Source organism: Cupressus sempervirens, chromosome 10, assembly GCF_028749045.1.
Source record: "Cupressus sempervirens isolate cs-2001-9-10 chromosome 10, ASM2874904v1, whole genome shotgun sequence".
In the NCBI taxonomy this organism is placed as follows: domain Eukaryota; kingdom Viridiplantae; phylum Streptophyta; class Pinopsida; order Cupressales; family Cupressaceae; genus Cupressus; species Cupressus sempervirens.
The window spans coordinates 254672716-254690131 of NC_143127.1; the positions used below are offsets into that span (position 1 = coordinate 254672716).

At 34.0% G+C, this 17416-nt stretch overlaps 1 protein-coding gene across 1 annotated transcript in view; it reads left to right on the top strand.

Moving 5' to 3' along the window:
* The window catches only part of LOC149533591 (transducin family protein / WD-40 repeat family protein), a 57068-nt gene extending 40297 nt beyond the window's left edge, over positions 1 to 16771 (top strand). Inside the window, exons 4-12 of the mRNA XM_089807178.1 lie at positions 1654 to 1808; positions 3136 to 3224; positions 5927 to 6479; positions 7180 to 7344; positions 12054 to 12289; positions 12515 to 12597; positions 15384 to 15495; positions 16283 to 16357; positions 16443 to 16771. Coding sequence (XP_089663304.1) covers positions 1654 to 1808; positions 3136 to 3224; positions 5927 to 6479; positions 7180 to 7344; positions 12054 to 12289; positions 12515 to 12597; positions 15384 to 15495; positions 16283 to 16357; positions 16443 to 16664 — 1690 coding nt within the window. The 3' untranslated portion in view covers positions 16665 to 16771. The remainder of the gene's footprint in view (positions 1 to 1653; positions 1809 to 3135; positions 3225 to 5926; positions 6480 to 7179; positions 7345 to 12053; positions 12290 to 12514; positions 12598 to 15383; positions 15496 to 16282; positions 16358 to 16442) is intronic.
* Positions 16772 to 17416: the final 645 nt, after the last annotated feature.

A 17416-nucleotide genomic window follows, 5' to 3' on the forward strand; every position in this document is an offset into this window, starting at 1 on the left:
TCTTGAGTATGCATCTATGCACTCAACAAAGTCATTTGCTGCCATATTTGGAGCATCCTCTTCCCATAGTTGCTCAACTCTGGGTAGAAATGTGGGCCATGTGATTATTAGTCGTGATCCAAGCTATTGTTATGTTCTGACGTTGAATGATTTAAATTACTAAAATCTCCTACATCAGTTTGTGGAGGCCCGAGGACATCAATTGTATTATTTACATTTTGAAGCATTTGAACAAGCAACTGTGTCATTTGTTCATGTCTTTGCATATAAACCTTCCACTCATTTTCTTGTTCTTCCTTCCGTTTGACTGGCCATCGTATTCTTTCCTAACCTTAATTTGGTTGCCAGTCTCTTGTAATGTTGCCTCTAGTTTGTTTTCCCTCTCTCTCCAAGTTCCTCTGATCTCTTTGGGTCCACCGCATAAACTGGTTTTAGACCTGCAGGTTGGTAGGACTGCTGCTCTGATACTAATTGCAATTTCTTGTTCAAAAATTTCATTTTTGCCTTCAATAAATAATCCTAATTCATAATAATAATAATTGCTTAGTTGATTATAAATATGAAAAAGTATAAATTTGATTATATAATTTAAAACTTATGAAGTGTCTTTTTTAAAATATAAAATTTATCCTCTATTTTCTCATAGCGACCTCTCTTTGTATGAATGCCTCTGTAATGTTTACAGATTTCTGCCCGAATTAGGTTTCTTTGTCCGTTAACTTCACAAGAGAAATTAATGGTTTTTGCTCTTTATTCTGCCATGAGGGGTTTTATCGTCAAGTTAGATGAACTGCTGGTCCATGCTCCATACCTTAGCTTGACTATGTCTTCCTTGGACATATCATAGTCCCAAATCGTTTTTGGATATATTATGAATCTCTCTAATTATGCACTGTATTTTGTTAACTGCCTATCAGTTGCTAAGTCTTGTTGAATAACTTTGTCTTTCTTGTCTTTAAACAATTTTGCTTTAAGATTCATATTTCTTGCAAATCTTCTTGAGTCGCACCGAATTCTATTAATTGTAGGCTAGTTTTGAATGATACCAATTCTATTGACCTGTTCTAAATTTTCTGGTATATTTGGTAGTTCTTTACTATTGCTTGCCTTCATTTTAAGCTGATGTTTTTTTTAAATACCAAATTATATAATAAATGTGTTTTATCAACTTAAGTACTTTATATTTGTATGACTCTCACAGAACTTTGGTAATACAATATGTCCTTGAGGTGATCGAACTGATTGTTTATGTTCATCATTTCTATGAATATGTAATGGATTATCTTATCTTAATAAGGCAAGGATTCTTAATTTAAGGTAGGCTATTTTATGGAAGTTTAACTATACTTTCTGGTAAATTAGACATCAAATTAAATTTTTTTTTAGTCTAAGATACATATGACTCTAATTTAAATGTTAAGTATAGGTAAATATGCTAATATACAATCTTACACTTCCAAAATGTAGCATGCATATTAGAGTTAATAGATGACAGGAACTCAGCTTTTAAATCATGTGACGCTTACTGGACTGATGGTAGGAAATCAATGCAATATGGCTATACTCGCATTTTTAAATATCTATGGTTAATAAAATCAATATTATTAGTTAGTAATTTTTTTAATTGTATTTTCTTTTAAATCTTATATGCAGGGGCACAAGGGCTATCTCCTTTGCAAGTAATGGACGTGTTGTATATACTACTGGGGCTGATGGCATGGTATGCGAGTTGGATTCAGAAACAGGAAATCTCTTAGAAAAATTCAGAGCTTCAAAGAAGGCAATTTCTTGTTTGGCAGTCTCTTCTGGTGAGATTCCTGATAAGATAATTCAATGCCGTCTTTTCCATTTATCTTATGCAACTTGTCTATACACTGTGCAGTTGGATGTCATTTTAATAATTTTTTATTTTCTATGTATTTTATGAAACTTGTCTATACACTGTTTATTTAGATTTCATTTTTAGGCTATTTTAACCCATGGGCTAATGCCTGCTAGGTCGTTGTGCTTTCTGTATAAGATCATATTAGTGTTTCTCCATGATTTGGGGATGATGAAAGATGTGGATGGGCTGATGTGTTTTAGGTACAGAAATTTTGGTTCATATTTTTGTGAATGATGGGGAATGGCTGTTAATGATATAAAAAATTAATTTTGAATTTTTAAAATACAAATAGATTGAAATCTCATAAAAATAACATAAGAGACAATCATAAAGAAGAGTTGGTACAATAAGAAAATCGAGATGGTTAGTGCAATAAGTATTCACTGATTCTATGATAAATCTGAGACCTATCATATACAGAATATGAAATATGGTTTATACTGAGAGATGCCAGGAAAATAAATGTTGCATCATGCATAGCACATAGGCATATCGAGCAATGAGCTCAGAAATTGGAGTCACTGATAGTTTGATATTTCAGAAACTGCTCCTCCTTTTATTCTCTTTTGGTGAATATATCGGTAAAACTATGATGGGCATGAGTTTTGAAAGTTTGCTTGGGTTGGACTCGCCTTGGTGCCCATGTCCCCCTTCCCTCTTCAAAAAAGTTATTTTGTTTTAGGTTTTTTTGAATGTTTTTTGCTATCTTTTATGCATTTGATATTGGATATGCTTTGTGTCTCCATGACAGCTAGAGGGTGTACACATCCCATGATTTTAGGGCATAACTTAGAGACATTCCCAAACATTTCAAAATGTGGAGGAGAGGGTTTTTAAGAGGGAATGCCCTCATCAAGTCCTCTAGGCCCCTTGGATGTTGAAGACATCACACATATCCAGGGGGCAAATCCCAGTGGAACTTTGGACTATATAAAGTTTGTTAACATGGCGTTGTTTAGGTAAGCTCTTGATAACGTCTGTTGCATATTCTGTTGGTGGGCTTTCTGCCTTCAATCCACCACCTTTGGTAATATGTCCAGTTTATAATATAAACCGTTCCTATAACTTTTTGTCAATGATAGTATCTTAATTAGTCTTACTGTATTCTGTCTTGTGTTATCTAGACTCTTTATCTCCTATGAGTAGCATCTTCTTTTCTTTAAGATACATTTCTTTTGTCTGCTATGTCTATAAATTATATTGTTATTAATTTGAATATAATTTTGAAACATGTTATTAATTTGTTTCAGATGGAATAAGCTTGGCTACAGCAGGTGCAGAATTAAAACATTTTAGTTTGCCAGATAAAAAGAAGCTGCAAAAATTTACAGGGCATCCAGTAAGTGCCGGGTTGATGTTTTTTATGTGATTTTCAATTCAATTGGTTGAGTAGTATGATAGCTTGTGCCTATTTTATCTTGTCAATGCTTACATATTTATTATGTTTGGAATTATTATTTGTTGTTTAGTATACAGAAGGTTTTAATTTCAGTTATTTTCCAGTGCTATACGAATTTGCTAGCAGATCACATCTATAATAAGCTCCCAAACTTCTCAATAAGCTTGTTTATGACTCTTATCCCATCAGGCATTTGTGAAACTACTAAGTGCAGTTTATGAAAATGCTTTCTCTTCTTGGGAAAGTTGGAAGCCTGTACATTATAACCATACATATCAATATAAGAGGAATTTGATTATAATTATCGTTCTCATGGGACCATTAACAGAAACAATATATATTTTATCAGACAAGATGATGTGAAAATATTAATAGAAGCATTTTTTTAATGTACAGAGTTTCCATGTAATAGAACTGCTATGTTACCAGTTTGAGTTCAGGTTTGAAGAACAGGTTTGCTGGTACGGCAAAATTTAAAATCGAGTTTGGATTCGTTAGTGCAAAAACATGTAAATACATACATATACATATACATATACATATGTATGCAGCCAAGAGGAATGAATTAAGATTGGAATGCTACATGGTATATATTACTGGTTTGAGTTTGGGTTTGAAGAACAGGTTTGCTGGTACGGCAAAATTTTAAAACCGAGTTTGGATTCGTTAGTGCAAAAACATGTAAATACATACATATACATATACATATGTATGCAGCCAAGAAGAATGAATTAAGATTAGAATGCCACATAGTATCATAGAAACAACAAAAACACTAAAAACTTGTAATCATAACATCATATTTATTAGCAGCACAAAAATATTAAATAATATTGAGTCCAAGTATCATTATTTTGACTTTCAAAAATTAGAACCTAATACTAAATTTTTAATCATCTAATGGATTATCTAAATCTGCATCTTCTTCTTCTCATCATCGAAGGCATTAGTCAATTCACAAACAGTGCCAATGTCAATGAGATTGGTTGCACTAAATGACATCCCTGCTTTCGAAGTTGTCAAATGCTTATTACTTTTTCATTGTACAGAGAGCTTGTTAGTTTGTAATCAACATCCTACTTGAAAAATGTTATACAAATGGCTTGCAACTCCCTTCACCTATTGAAGATGTTGTTTAATGTTTAAATATGATTTATCACAATACAGAGCTTCCAATTAAGCGGATGGGTCATTATCAGCAATTGGATATGAAAATTTCATTGGAATATATCTTGAGTGTTAGTTTAATTTGATGTAACAATTAATTTGATGTAACAAATATCTAAACTTCACCAAATTTTGTTCCGTAATATAAAGATCTTTATTCAACTTCTGTAATAACTATTGTCTGCACTAAATTATAGAATGTTTCTCAGTGGAACTATACCTGGTTTGCACTCGGTTTGCGTGGGCCTACCCTAGTTTGACCATGGCTCGACCTAGCTTCGGCCTGGATGAACCAGCCTGCCTGGGTTCAAACTCAAGTAGAACCCAGAAGGGAATCGGGACCCGAATCCAGGACCGGTTTGAATGCCCAGTTCGAAGGGCTAAGGGGAGAACTGGGTAACTAAGTAGAAAGGTAAACAGTTTTATGAAAATGTTTTCTATTTTTAGTAAAGTACATTGGCAGCCTGTATATTATAACCATGCATATCAGCAAAGGAGGTATTTGATAATAATTATTATTGTCATGGGAACATCAACAGAAACAACATATATTTTATAAGATGATGTGATGTGAAGATAATAGAAGTAGTGTTCTACTTTATAAGATTTACACTTTCATAGAAATTTAAACACTGGAATCTTTGTTGCTGCTTTGCTTGTTGCTTATGTTTGAGGTTGGTTTTCGAGGCAGTTTGCTATTGATAGACTCTTCTTAGATTAGAAGAGACTGATAACAACGCTGAATGCTCTGTTTATGGCCTCTTGCTTTTATTTGTGCCTGAGGTGAACGATATAGAGATTTTGCCTTTCAGTATTCTTTTAATAGATCAAAGGAGATAACCCTGTATTTGTCTTTCAGTAAGACAATGTCCGGGATGATTATAATAACCAGGGTTGATAAATCTCTAGGTACTAACAACGTTCACGATGGTTAAAATAACCAAGGTTGATAAATTTCTAGGTACTAGCAATTTCTTAAGTTTTGCCTATAAATTTAGCCATTGAAGTTCTAGAGAAAAGTAAATCTACCTTTGGAATTCTAGAGAAAAAGCTATATCTCTCAAGAAATCTATAATCAGGAGAAAATCATCTTTGAATACATCCGGTACGATTTAATTTATTAAAATGAGTTTGAGAAATGGGGTTTGTACCATATACCCAAGATTCAAAAACATTACTAATAAGTTCTTTGGTTTGAAACTGTTTCTTTAGTGACCCTTCAAGATTGTATATTAGTATTACCCATTCTGCTCCTCTTTTTCTTGGATTCATTCATAAAGCCTGTCAGATTTTAATTCAAAACAAATTTCTTAAACTCAACCAGGCTTAAGGTTAAATGAGGGCCCTTGCAACTGTTTCTTGGAAGATTACATTTGAAGTGTTAAATACTTATTAGTTATTGATAATTTGTAAATTTTCTTCTTCTAAAATACTGTTTCTAATTTGTAGATATTGTTTTTATGTTTTTTCTGTAGAATTCTGTGAGGGTTATGATGTTTGCAACAAGTGGGAAGCATATAATTTCTTCTGCTGCTGGTGAGAGGCATGTTGCTGTGTGGAAATGTGACAGTAGTAAAGGATCTGGAGCTGCTGCATCTGTTCTCTCAATGGAGCAGCCAGCTGTTGCCTTGGACTGCAAAACTTTTGGAGATGATGGTGAAGGTCTAAGTGTTCTTGCTGTTTCAGAATCAGGTGTTGCTTATATTTGGCACAGTGAGAATGTAGAAAAGTTGAACTCAGCAAAACCAAGTAAAGTTACAGCATCTATAAGCAAAGAGGACAGCTCTATTGCAAAGTCTGCGAGGAAGAGTAGGCCTTGTGTTTTTGCAGCAAAACTACAAGGTATTGGAAGTGATAGCTCTTTAGCAGTTCTAGTTGCATATGGTAACTTAGTAAAGCCAAGTTTCGAGAGGTTGGAGGTCTCGAAGAAAGGCATGGACATCATATTGAGTGCCTCCGATAGTGGAATGTTATTGACTGCCCCACATGATAAGAGTGCCGTTGCAATCAAAGGTCAACAAAATGAAGGTAAGTAATCTAGATACTAACAAATAACATAGGAAAAAACTGGCAAAAATGAGAATTGTTTCTAATTAGATCAAGGTGAAACTTACGCTGGTGGATATAAATGGAAACAAGCATATCCTTAGTGTATAACTGGAGTTAAACATGATGTAATTATAACTTGCTTTAACTTTAGATATTTTTCAGAACTTCTCTGATGCCTTTCTGGAAGCCATTTCATACATTCGTATTCTATTTATCAGATCTCCAAAATTGTAATAGATGTTGTGGATTTGATGCAATGTACCTCAATATTTTGTTCATCACATTTGATGCCTTTGTAGCTTTCTGGAGATGAACAAAATGGAGGTAAGTAATCTAGATACAAACAAACAACATAGGAAATACCTGTTAACAATGATAATTGTTTCTAATTAGATCAAGGTAAAACTTACATTGGTGGATATAAATGGAAACAAGCATATCCCCAGCGTATAACTGGAGTTAAACATGATCTAATTATAACTTGCTTGAACTTTTGATGTTTTTTAGAACTCCTGTGATGCCTTTCTGGTAGCTATTTCATATATTTGTATTCTATTTATTAGGTCTTTAAAATTGTAATAGATGTTGTGGATTCGATGCAATGTACCTCAAAATTTTCTTCAGCACATGTGATGCCTTTGTAGCTTTCTTATGTGCTTAAATTTGAATTTGCGTGCAGTCACTGCTTTAGGTCCTACCAATGCAGAAGATGCCATCTTTCCAATACCAAGAGTCGAGATTGCAGATGATGAAAAGCACAAGATGAAGTCTGGAAAAAAGAGAAGGGCAAGTGATATTGAGGCAATACCAAATGATATTGGTGATGATCTGATGAAAATAGACAGTAAGCACACCTATTATGTGTTCTCTAGTTTTTTGTTTAGAAAGGGGCAAAAGAGCTTGCTTAACAGACTGTTCATTTGGTTTTCTGGTCTGTGTAGACTAAGATTCTAGCTTTCAATGCGTGTCTTTTGTTAACGTTTCACGCAGAAATAAAGACAAACAACAATGAATAAAATAATGAACACTAAGACACAGAAAGACAACAATTTACCTTTGGAAAAACCCTCCAACTTGAGGGGAAAAACCCAGCCACACCAAAAATATATCTCTTTTATTAATAAATAATTTAATATAGATCCGAGTACAATGCTTTTAACTGAATACAACACTCATCACATCAAGAAATCGTATATATCTTGAATTGAATTAGAGACTCTTCATATCATAACTGAAAGTCTCTTCACATGTTGCATGTCTTTTCATATTTCCAAACATGTCTTTTTACATGTCGCATGTCTCTTCATATAAAGAACAACAGATGAATGTCAAGAAACCACAATATATCATCTCAGGTAGGTATTCTCTCTCACAGCTATAAAACTTAAATATCTTTGCTATGATTATTGACATATCTTAGCTCTTCGTGAAGAGCCCAAAAAATATGCATGTGGCTTTGTGCTTCTTTATAGAGCTTTGTGGATTTTGATTCTGATTTGAGCTCATACTGAAATAATGTATTTGTTGGAAATCCTTCTTCAACATCGGTTTTTTTCTTGTACCAATTGCATCTTAGATTTGAATAATGTTGTAGGAAGAGAGTACTGAAATAGAAAACATTTGAATAAGTTTAATTGATTTGCAAAATTGTCCCTCAGTGATCTTGTCTGTCCATTTCAGAGGTATATGGCCAACAAGTTTCCAACATGTCAAAGGCAACTACTCGAGCACCTAGGAGGCACATCATTGATGAGTAAAGTAAGATGCTTGCTCCCATAAACTTACCTAGAAGCACCTAAAGGTTCTTCCTTTTCACAAGTGAGTTGAAACTAAAGTCATCTCTTCTGCTAACAGATACTCCAAATTCTGGATATGATTATGATATTATATGCAATCCAGTTCTGGTTTATATAGGTTGTCTTGTTTGAAGGGACTCTATTCTACCTTTGGAACTGAATCGGCTATGTGAGAATGTAACTCGAGAAGGCATTTATGATATTCATGTGCCTGATCAATCGAAGGGACTCTAATGTACTATGGTGATGTCAGGGATTGAGTGATTGGCCGTTCATGGCTGATTACCTTTATATCTCTTACCTGATCATTAAACTGTATTTTCATCTTTCCATGTGGTTCTGTTTCCTGAATGGTTGGCATCATTTTGATTCCTTTCATCCATTTCAGGCTTCATCTGCAACCAATCAATAGGGAGTGGATGGTACATGACTTAAAGATAAAAATGATGGTTACTTGAGTCAAGTTCATAATAGAGTGGACTGTTTGCCTTTGCACACCCTTTGCCAATTAAGAAATGTGAACAGTTGCTGCTTGTATGCTCTAACAGTAATAGACCTGGTATGCCTCCTGGGAAGAAATCCCTGGATGGGACGCCTCCAAATGGAATGCAATCTTCCTATAGGTTTGGTGTTGACTTGCTGATTATCTTTTGGAGTTTCTGTTTTTCTACGTTCCATGGCATTTTGGGGATGGCAGGGAACATGTGTCCAGGATGTTTCCTAGAGGGCCAAAAATAGGGAATGGCAGGGGACAGATAGGGAATGGCAGGGGATGGTTGGGTGTGTGTGTGTGTGTCTATATATATATATATATAAAGCTTGTAATGACAATATTTATGGTGAAATCACAAAACGTCTTGTCTGAGAATAAACCTGCAACACCAACACTTTGATGTATGAAACATAGATTCAACTTAGTGCCAGCAACCATTAGTTAATGTCAAAGCCCACTTGGATTTGTTTCTACTTTTTCTACCTTTAGAAAAGCATCGACTTGTGTTGGTTTTTTGAATGTGCTGGGGACATGTTTCCAGGATGTTTAGTAGAGAGCCAAAAATAGGGGATGCGTCTCTGTGAAACAGAGATGTTTCTTGATTGCTTTATACTAACCTTAGTCTAGGATGATGTGGACACCGGCAAACTCTGTTTGTATATCAGAAATTGCGAGCATATTTTTTCTGTTTACCATGGTTACATTCTGTCAAGAGTTCATGTCACAAGACTTTTTTATTCCCCTCATAGAGTTACAGATTAGCTGTAATGAATAATATAATAATTGTGCAATGGATTATTTATGCTTTCGATCAGTGAGACAGCAATTTTCACAGCTTATAATTAAAGCAGTATGACTTTTTGCAGTTATATTAGGAATCAAGTAAGCTGCGGTGTTCTAATCTACCACTTTTCATTTTTATATTTTATTCTATTTTTCCAAACTATATATTGTTTTTTATATGCAGAGCTTTTAAACAGCAATCTAGGATTTTACACGGGAGAGTATTGCTCATCTTTTTCAACAAGTGATTTATTTTTAAACCTCTTGTAATAAATTAATATTTATTCATTTGATTGTTGAATAGCCCCCCTTTGTTTACCATGGGTTGACTTAATCAATGTGTAAGATGCCATAGTTAGGGCAATCAATTCCATCAAAGTTATCCAGGAGTTGCATCTGGCATTGATTAAAAAAGAAATGCTTCACCTATAATTAGATTGTGATATGCTACAACTCAAATGACCATTTATTGGCAACAACCAACAAAGGGCTAGTAATTGAGTCAAAACATTGTCAAAATCACCCAAGACTTGGCTAACATCATCATTGCCTTGACTGTTGATATGCACTGAATCTATACTTTAATTCAATGTAATGTAAATGGCTATTTACAAGTACTTGGGACACTATATACTTGACCATTCATGCATTTGGACCTGGGATTTGCTATCAAGAACCCATTGATGCACTTCTTGAGCACATCAAAATTAACTGGAAGATTATATTTTACTTATTGACAGGGACTGATGATGCTTAAATATATGCATTTGTGTAATGTCCCCTAACTGGGTTTAGTCTCAGTTTTTACCAAATTAACACAGATTTGATATTTATGTCCCAAATTAAGGGATATAAGATGTTTTAAGTTGAAAAGAGCAATTCATTTATTTAATCAGATAAAGTTATCTATATATTTGTTAACACTCATCCAACCTTAGTACTTTTCTAGCTCAAAGATGGAAGGAGTTGGTGTTATCCAAGTTACCTAGATACCAACCGCAATGGGCTTCCTCAAAATTTACAGATCCTGGCCCTTCATCTGCCCGGAAGGCGCTCAGGCTTGCTAATCCGTACCCTATCTTGGGATAGATTGCCATTGCTTGGATTTATACAAGCCTCTCATTGGAAACATCACAACCTTCTCTTCTTAGATTAGAATAATAATAGGTCTTGAATATATATACATTTGAATATATATACATGTGTATAATATAACTGATATGTAATTCTGATCTCTCTCTCTCTCTGTCTCTCTCTATATATATATATATATATTACAACATATCCTTGCTGTTACCCAATGCTTGCCAGTAAACAGATAGAAACTTATTTTCTGATATCTTCCATTCGATCAGAAACCACTATATTTATTTATACCATCTATAATTGCAGCTGGAACGATGAGTTGCTTCCCAAAAGATGACTCCTGTCCATTCATTATGACCTCCTTTACTAATCACACCACTTCCTGACAAATATAGTTATTGATTAGACTTGCATTCATAATCAATCAGCTCTTATGCAAATCACATCTTTTCATTGATTTGTTAATAGATATCGTTCTTGCCTTAACCAATGTTAAACAGGTTGCGGACAAAATAAGTACTGTTTGCATTCATAATTGATATCCTTCTCGTATTGTTTATTAATAGTTATTATTAATCATTGTTATGGTTTCTAATAACCAACTCAATTGTATCTATTCCAGAATTATACTGATTAGTTTATTATGCAAGCTGCAGTAATATAGGATGTTTATTTCCTCCATAACCACTATTACTTAGTTATCCAACAGCCTTTTCTTGGTAATGTGATTGTGTCTTAAGACTGTTGCTGTGAATGACCCTCTTTAATATTTTAATATTATATTTTGCTAATCCATGTTTATTTTCTCAGTTGTAACATGTATATTAGATAGTAATATATTATTGTTGTTGATTACCAATCTTTTCTTTCACTCAGTAATTAACATATTGTTCCTTCGGTACTGCACATAACGATAATAATAATAATAATTTAATATTAATTATTATTGTGGGAGGGGATATCACAATTTGTTAGATACTTCTTTCTACTTTGTGGCTATATATGTGTACCCTATGCTACTTTCTGCATAGTTTGGACATGCCATGTAATGAGGCTCTTGTTTACCACTCTTCATTGTTGGTTGTATGAGATACTTCTATATGCATTTGTTACATACATCGTTATATAGTACACTCTATGCTACATTTATAGAAACTTTCTGCATAGTTTGGACATGCCATGTAATTAGGCTCTTGTTTACCATTTTTTCATTGTTTGATGTATGAGATACCTCTTTGTTTGTTTGGAAGCTTGTCTAGAAACCCGAAAATTTCAAAACTAGAGGTGTTTTTTGAACAACCATATTGTTATGATAGAAATTGTAAAATTATTTGGTCTATATCCTATTTTTTATACTTTTTTATATCTGTTTCTTTACATTTTACATAAATATAGGACCAGCAGATGGGGATGCAAGAGTTTTGGAGGATGATAATGAACCAACAATGGAAGAAAAACTTATGCAACTAGGGATTATAGAGAAGGAGAAAGAGGACGATCCAAGCCAGCCAAGTCATACATTGACTACAATACCACCTAATGCAGATTCTGTTGTCGTTCTTTTGAGACAGGCATTGAGAAGTGATGATATGATATTATTGGCACAATGTTTGAATGTACGAGATCCTATGGTTAGTTTTCTTACTTTGGCAAGTTAACTATGTAAGTACATTTCAGGTGTGTTAAAGTTTGTTCGGACATGATTTATTTAACAAGAATCTGTGTATATGATTCCTTTGAAAATCCTATTTGGAGTCCTGTTTTCTGCTTTCTTATGAACACTAGATATAAAAACATCTGTTATAACTTGGAAATAACTGCAAATGACGTGCTTGGTGCATCTTTCCTTATTGCAGGTTAGAAGGAACTCAGTTTATTCTCTTAGTTCTGTGGATGCAATAAAGCTTCTGAAAAGCATGGTACACAGGTTAAAATCAGGGTTAGTGACATTCTTGTTATAGATATGTTAGGAATGCTCATCTATTTGACAATCCCATAATTTCAGTTTCCTGTAAGGGTTATTTAAGATGCTAAAAAATAAACATAGTAAAGGATACTGAACTATCCGTTTTGATCACTGCAAGGAGAGTGATTAACATGATGAAAGTAAATGCTACAGAACACCACTTAATAATGAAATTTGACTTTTTGCCAGATAATGAATAGATTTAGAACAGTGGTTGCCTTAAGTACCTCATGTCTGCAACATAACTTTTGCATATCCTTTAAAATATTGCAGCAGAATAGATTCTACTATAATAACTCATTATACTTGTCCCATGATCGGAGAATGTGGGCCATGGAAAGGCTGGTCAGGAAAATGAAATAATCATAATTAAATAGTGATATAATGAGTAAGCAACTATGCTCACTGTTCTGAACTGATTTCCCTGTACCTGCCTAAATGCAGAGTGGAGAAACAAGCGGAATATATTGAATTGATTAAATGATAAGACCTCTTAATTGATCTGAGTAGCCATGCCTCACTTTTACCTCTCTTCAGATATTTTTTGAGAAACATAAAAAACAACGGTCTTTTGTGGTAAGTTTGTACTTAATGAACAAATTTGTGGATGCCTTCTGAAAAATTGTTGACCCAACAGAATATTGTGCCTTTAACCATGACCTTGTACAACAAAGGACTTCATTGAAGCTCAAAATGAGTTCTCAAACACATGGAGAACCATCACTTTCCTTATTGGCTTGTATTTAACAAATGTTGTATTTTTGTTATCTTGATTTTTAAATTTGTTTAGTTGCTTAGGAATATTGTCTCAAATGCCCCTTTATGATTTTTTCACAAAGGTGTAGATTCTTTCTTGATGAAGTTGGAGGTTTGTATTTAAAAGCTTTTAGATTCTTTGCAATCCATCAGAGTAGAGGGCCTGAGTGTGTTTTCTTTATCTGTTTTGATTGTCCATATATCCATACCTACCCTCCTTAGGAATTTGGCTTTCTTGAAAATTTCATTGAGAAAAGTATGATCTGGACATTGTTGTTTAGGGATGGGTATTTTATCTTTTGTTGAGCCCATCATATATATGCTCTTGATTTTTAAAGCACATTTTGGGAGACATCTAGAGACATTAGATCAAGTCCTCTGTTGTTTGGAGAGGTGCGCGTACATGTCTTTGATAAGGGGCACACTTTGGAGACTGGAGACAAGGTTTAGTGGTCAGGGTACAAGTCTCTTGGTAACTATGGTTCTAGATCTTATCAGTTAATGGTAAGATTAAATTTTAATTTCTTCAAAAGTGTTATCCTCTAATTTCCATACTTGAAGATCAGATTTTGCTTGACTAGATTTTCTGACATCTGTTTTATGTTCTATTTTGTTTTTTATTTGATATATTTTAGCCTAGGTAATGTCTCTCGCCCAGTGGATTCATGAAAATAGAAGCCATTTGGTTATTACACAGTTCCAGCTCCAATTCACATGTTTAAACATCAATAAAAATGACCCACTTGAAGAAAATATAGTTGAAAATGAATCATGTATTCAGAAGTGCAGAATTTGAGACTTTCGATTGTTGTCCTCGCTACTGGGATGCCTTTCAGGTTGTGTTATACGAGCATACTATTAGTATTCCTGATCATCACAGAAAGAATGTTAATGCTTATTAATAGTATACTGTACTTTCTTACATTTGTCTTGATACATCAATTGTTGATAGGTGCTTTTAAATCCTACTCTATTTTGTAGATATTATGAAAATAAAAATAACAGTATTCCTTGGGGATTTGTACATGTAGTGCCGCCACCTATTGAAATAGTATTGGAGGATCTAAAGCAAGATGGCTGTCAATTTAAAGGTTAGAAAGCTAGAAAGGAAATTTCAACTTAAAGCAAAGATTAATCAGCATTTCCATGAATATAAAGGGATCTAAAACAACCCATACAATCAAGGAAAATGGAAAACACTAATCAAACGCATATTTTTCTGCCAATTTTTTAGAAAAGAAGAGAGGAGCAAATCGTTTATTTGGTATTTTATGTGATGGTAAATAATTATGCCGTACAAGGTTTATATTTTTGCATCTCTTTTCCTATGCATTTTTTTCTTGTAACATCCTTCGATACCTGGAGGGGCTCTGTTACCCAGCATCCCTAAAACTTGGTGTTATGTGCTCTTGGAGATTTGGTGTAGTTATTTCAAAAAGAATTTTTATTGCATAGTCAAGTGATAGAAAACAAATAGAGATCATAATAGCCACAAAGACTAAATTGTTGGTGCATAAAAAATTCTAGCTTCAAATCCCATGACCTTAGTACATAGTTTCTTGGGCAGGCTGGTGTTCTCTCATTGGAGCTAGTGGAGCACGTTAGTGTGGTCTTCTTTGATCCTGATATCAGAAGTGTTGATGACATGCTTATAAAAGTTTATTTTTAGATAGATTTGCCCCTTGTGTAGGTATATATTTTATTAGGTTGTTTACTCTGTATTCTTGGAAAGGTCATAGAATAATGACACTATTCAGCTATAGTTATTTCAAAATTAATAAAATTAATATTTGCTTTTTCTTAATAAAAAAGTTAATGAAATGGAACTGTGAACTCTCTGTAAACCATTAGTACTATTACTCCTGACATTTGTTATGCCAGGTGTGGATCTTGAGTAGTGCTGGAGATGCTGGCAGATACACAGTAGTAAAATGAATAACTGGTTACAATGGGAACTGTTAAACGTATTACACATCTGATAATTAGGGTTCATTTCTTTGCAGGCCAAGGAGGGCACCATATCTTCTTCCCTGGATAAAATTAGTTCTTCTACGACATGCCAGCTCTATAATGTCCGATGAGTCTTCTCTAAGTTTTCTCAATACTCTGTACCAGGTCATTACACCTGTTCTTTTCTGTTTTTTTGTAGGCTCTGCTTTGTAGTTTGCATTTATTCGTAATAAGCAATTAGCTTTTCAAAGTTTAATTTTTAAAGCCTCTGCGTTTATCTTCATTTTTGATGAGCTGTAAATTTGTGCAAGTTGAAAATTGGTTTAATTATCCTTGATCTTTTTCTTTCCAAATGGAAGTATTTTCTCTTTCCAGACCTAGCCCATATGTTTCCATGATCTAATTTCTTACATATTGTTTTTAAATATCTTATTGAACTGCTACATACTCTGAATGTGCTGATGATGTAATATTATCACTTAAACGTGAACTGATGCTTTGTAACTTCTCTATTATTTTGTTCTCTGGTGTCTCTAATTACATTGCTTTTTGGTCCTCGTGGTATTTTTTTCATTGATATATGGAGTTCCATTTATAATTGATGGATTTGTCTTAAGGAATATGAATACTACAGATTTACAGCCTTGCTGTTTCATTTCAATTTCACTATGTTTGTAAGGTTGCTTGTTTGTTGAAAATTAGTGTCCTGCTTTTTTCACTTTTGTTATTCCCATATCTTGATTTTGCTGCTACATCTTCCATCGGGCAAGTTGGTCTCTGATGGAGAAATTTGTGATTTCTCTTTTTCAATTAAATATATTTTCCCTTATTTAATTTTTTTTTCCATTTATTTTCTTTATTTATTTTTTCACACTGGCTAGTGATAAGTACCACCTTTTGTATGTTGTGTTTTTTTTATGCTTGCTTATGTTAAGGTGTTTGCCAATTGCAGATGATAGAATCACGGGTCTCTGTATTTCGGCCGCTGCTTCAGCTCTCTGGTCGTTTGGATTTAATCAATGCACAGGTTGGTACAAAAATGCAACTTAACATATTGTCTCAATTGAGGTTAACAAATGTTGTAATACTGATTTGGAACTTGAACTTCTCAGATATCACCAGAGATAGGTGATGAAGGTCCTGAAATTGAGCCGGCTTTTGTGTATGTGGATGAAAGTGAAGAAGATGAAGAAGAGGTAGTGGATGAAGCAGAGGACATGAGTGCAGATGAAAGTGATGAGGGTGACCAGGAAGATGTAACAACATTTGATCAAGTTGTTGACAATGAAATGATGAATGCAGGAAGTGGAAGAGATTCTGACGAGGATTTGTAAAATAATTTGTTTTTGACTGTAAAATAATTTTGGTATTTTGGCAAACTTGAAATGTCATGCGGTATTGTATTTTAGATTAAATTTATGAGTTTTCTTGAATGAGGTAAGTTTTTTCGTTCTTTGTTGGGATTATTCTAATGTGGATTGATATGTAAAATTGAGTGTTTCTTTAAAAAATAAAATTGAACTATGTAATTCTTGAAATTACCTACCATGAAAGGCTCTAGCCTGCAGTGCAGCGAAATGGGAGGTTAAATAAACTTAATATAAAAAAACAACCTACCATGAAGATAAGGGCTTTAATAAACAAATGCTGAAAGCTTAAGGTTCAGATTTTTTAAGTTCCAATGAATGCCACAGTATCATCCTTTTTCTTTGAATTTATTTTCTATGTAAGAAGCTGTTTGCTTTTATAGAAAGAAAAGATCATGATCATATGTTGTTCTTCATTTGTGTGTTCCATTGCATCTGATGGCCTGGAACACCTGCCCTGGTATCAGAAATGATTCAGGAACTGGGGGACGGCCACAAAATGTGCCCCTCCGCGTACCTTAATTTTGCAAATTGCAGAAAACATGTAGAAGATGTCCCAAAAATGGGTAGGCGGACACATGAGATGGCTAGTTGTAGGGGCTTAGTTTGAGCCGTGTTTAAAAACAAACACATCTTTGAATGCAAAAAAGAACACGCATTGTTTAAAGGTGACATGAATGATATGAGGGGGACAGCGTGGGAGATTGTTTACCGTGCTG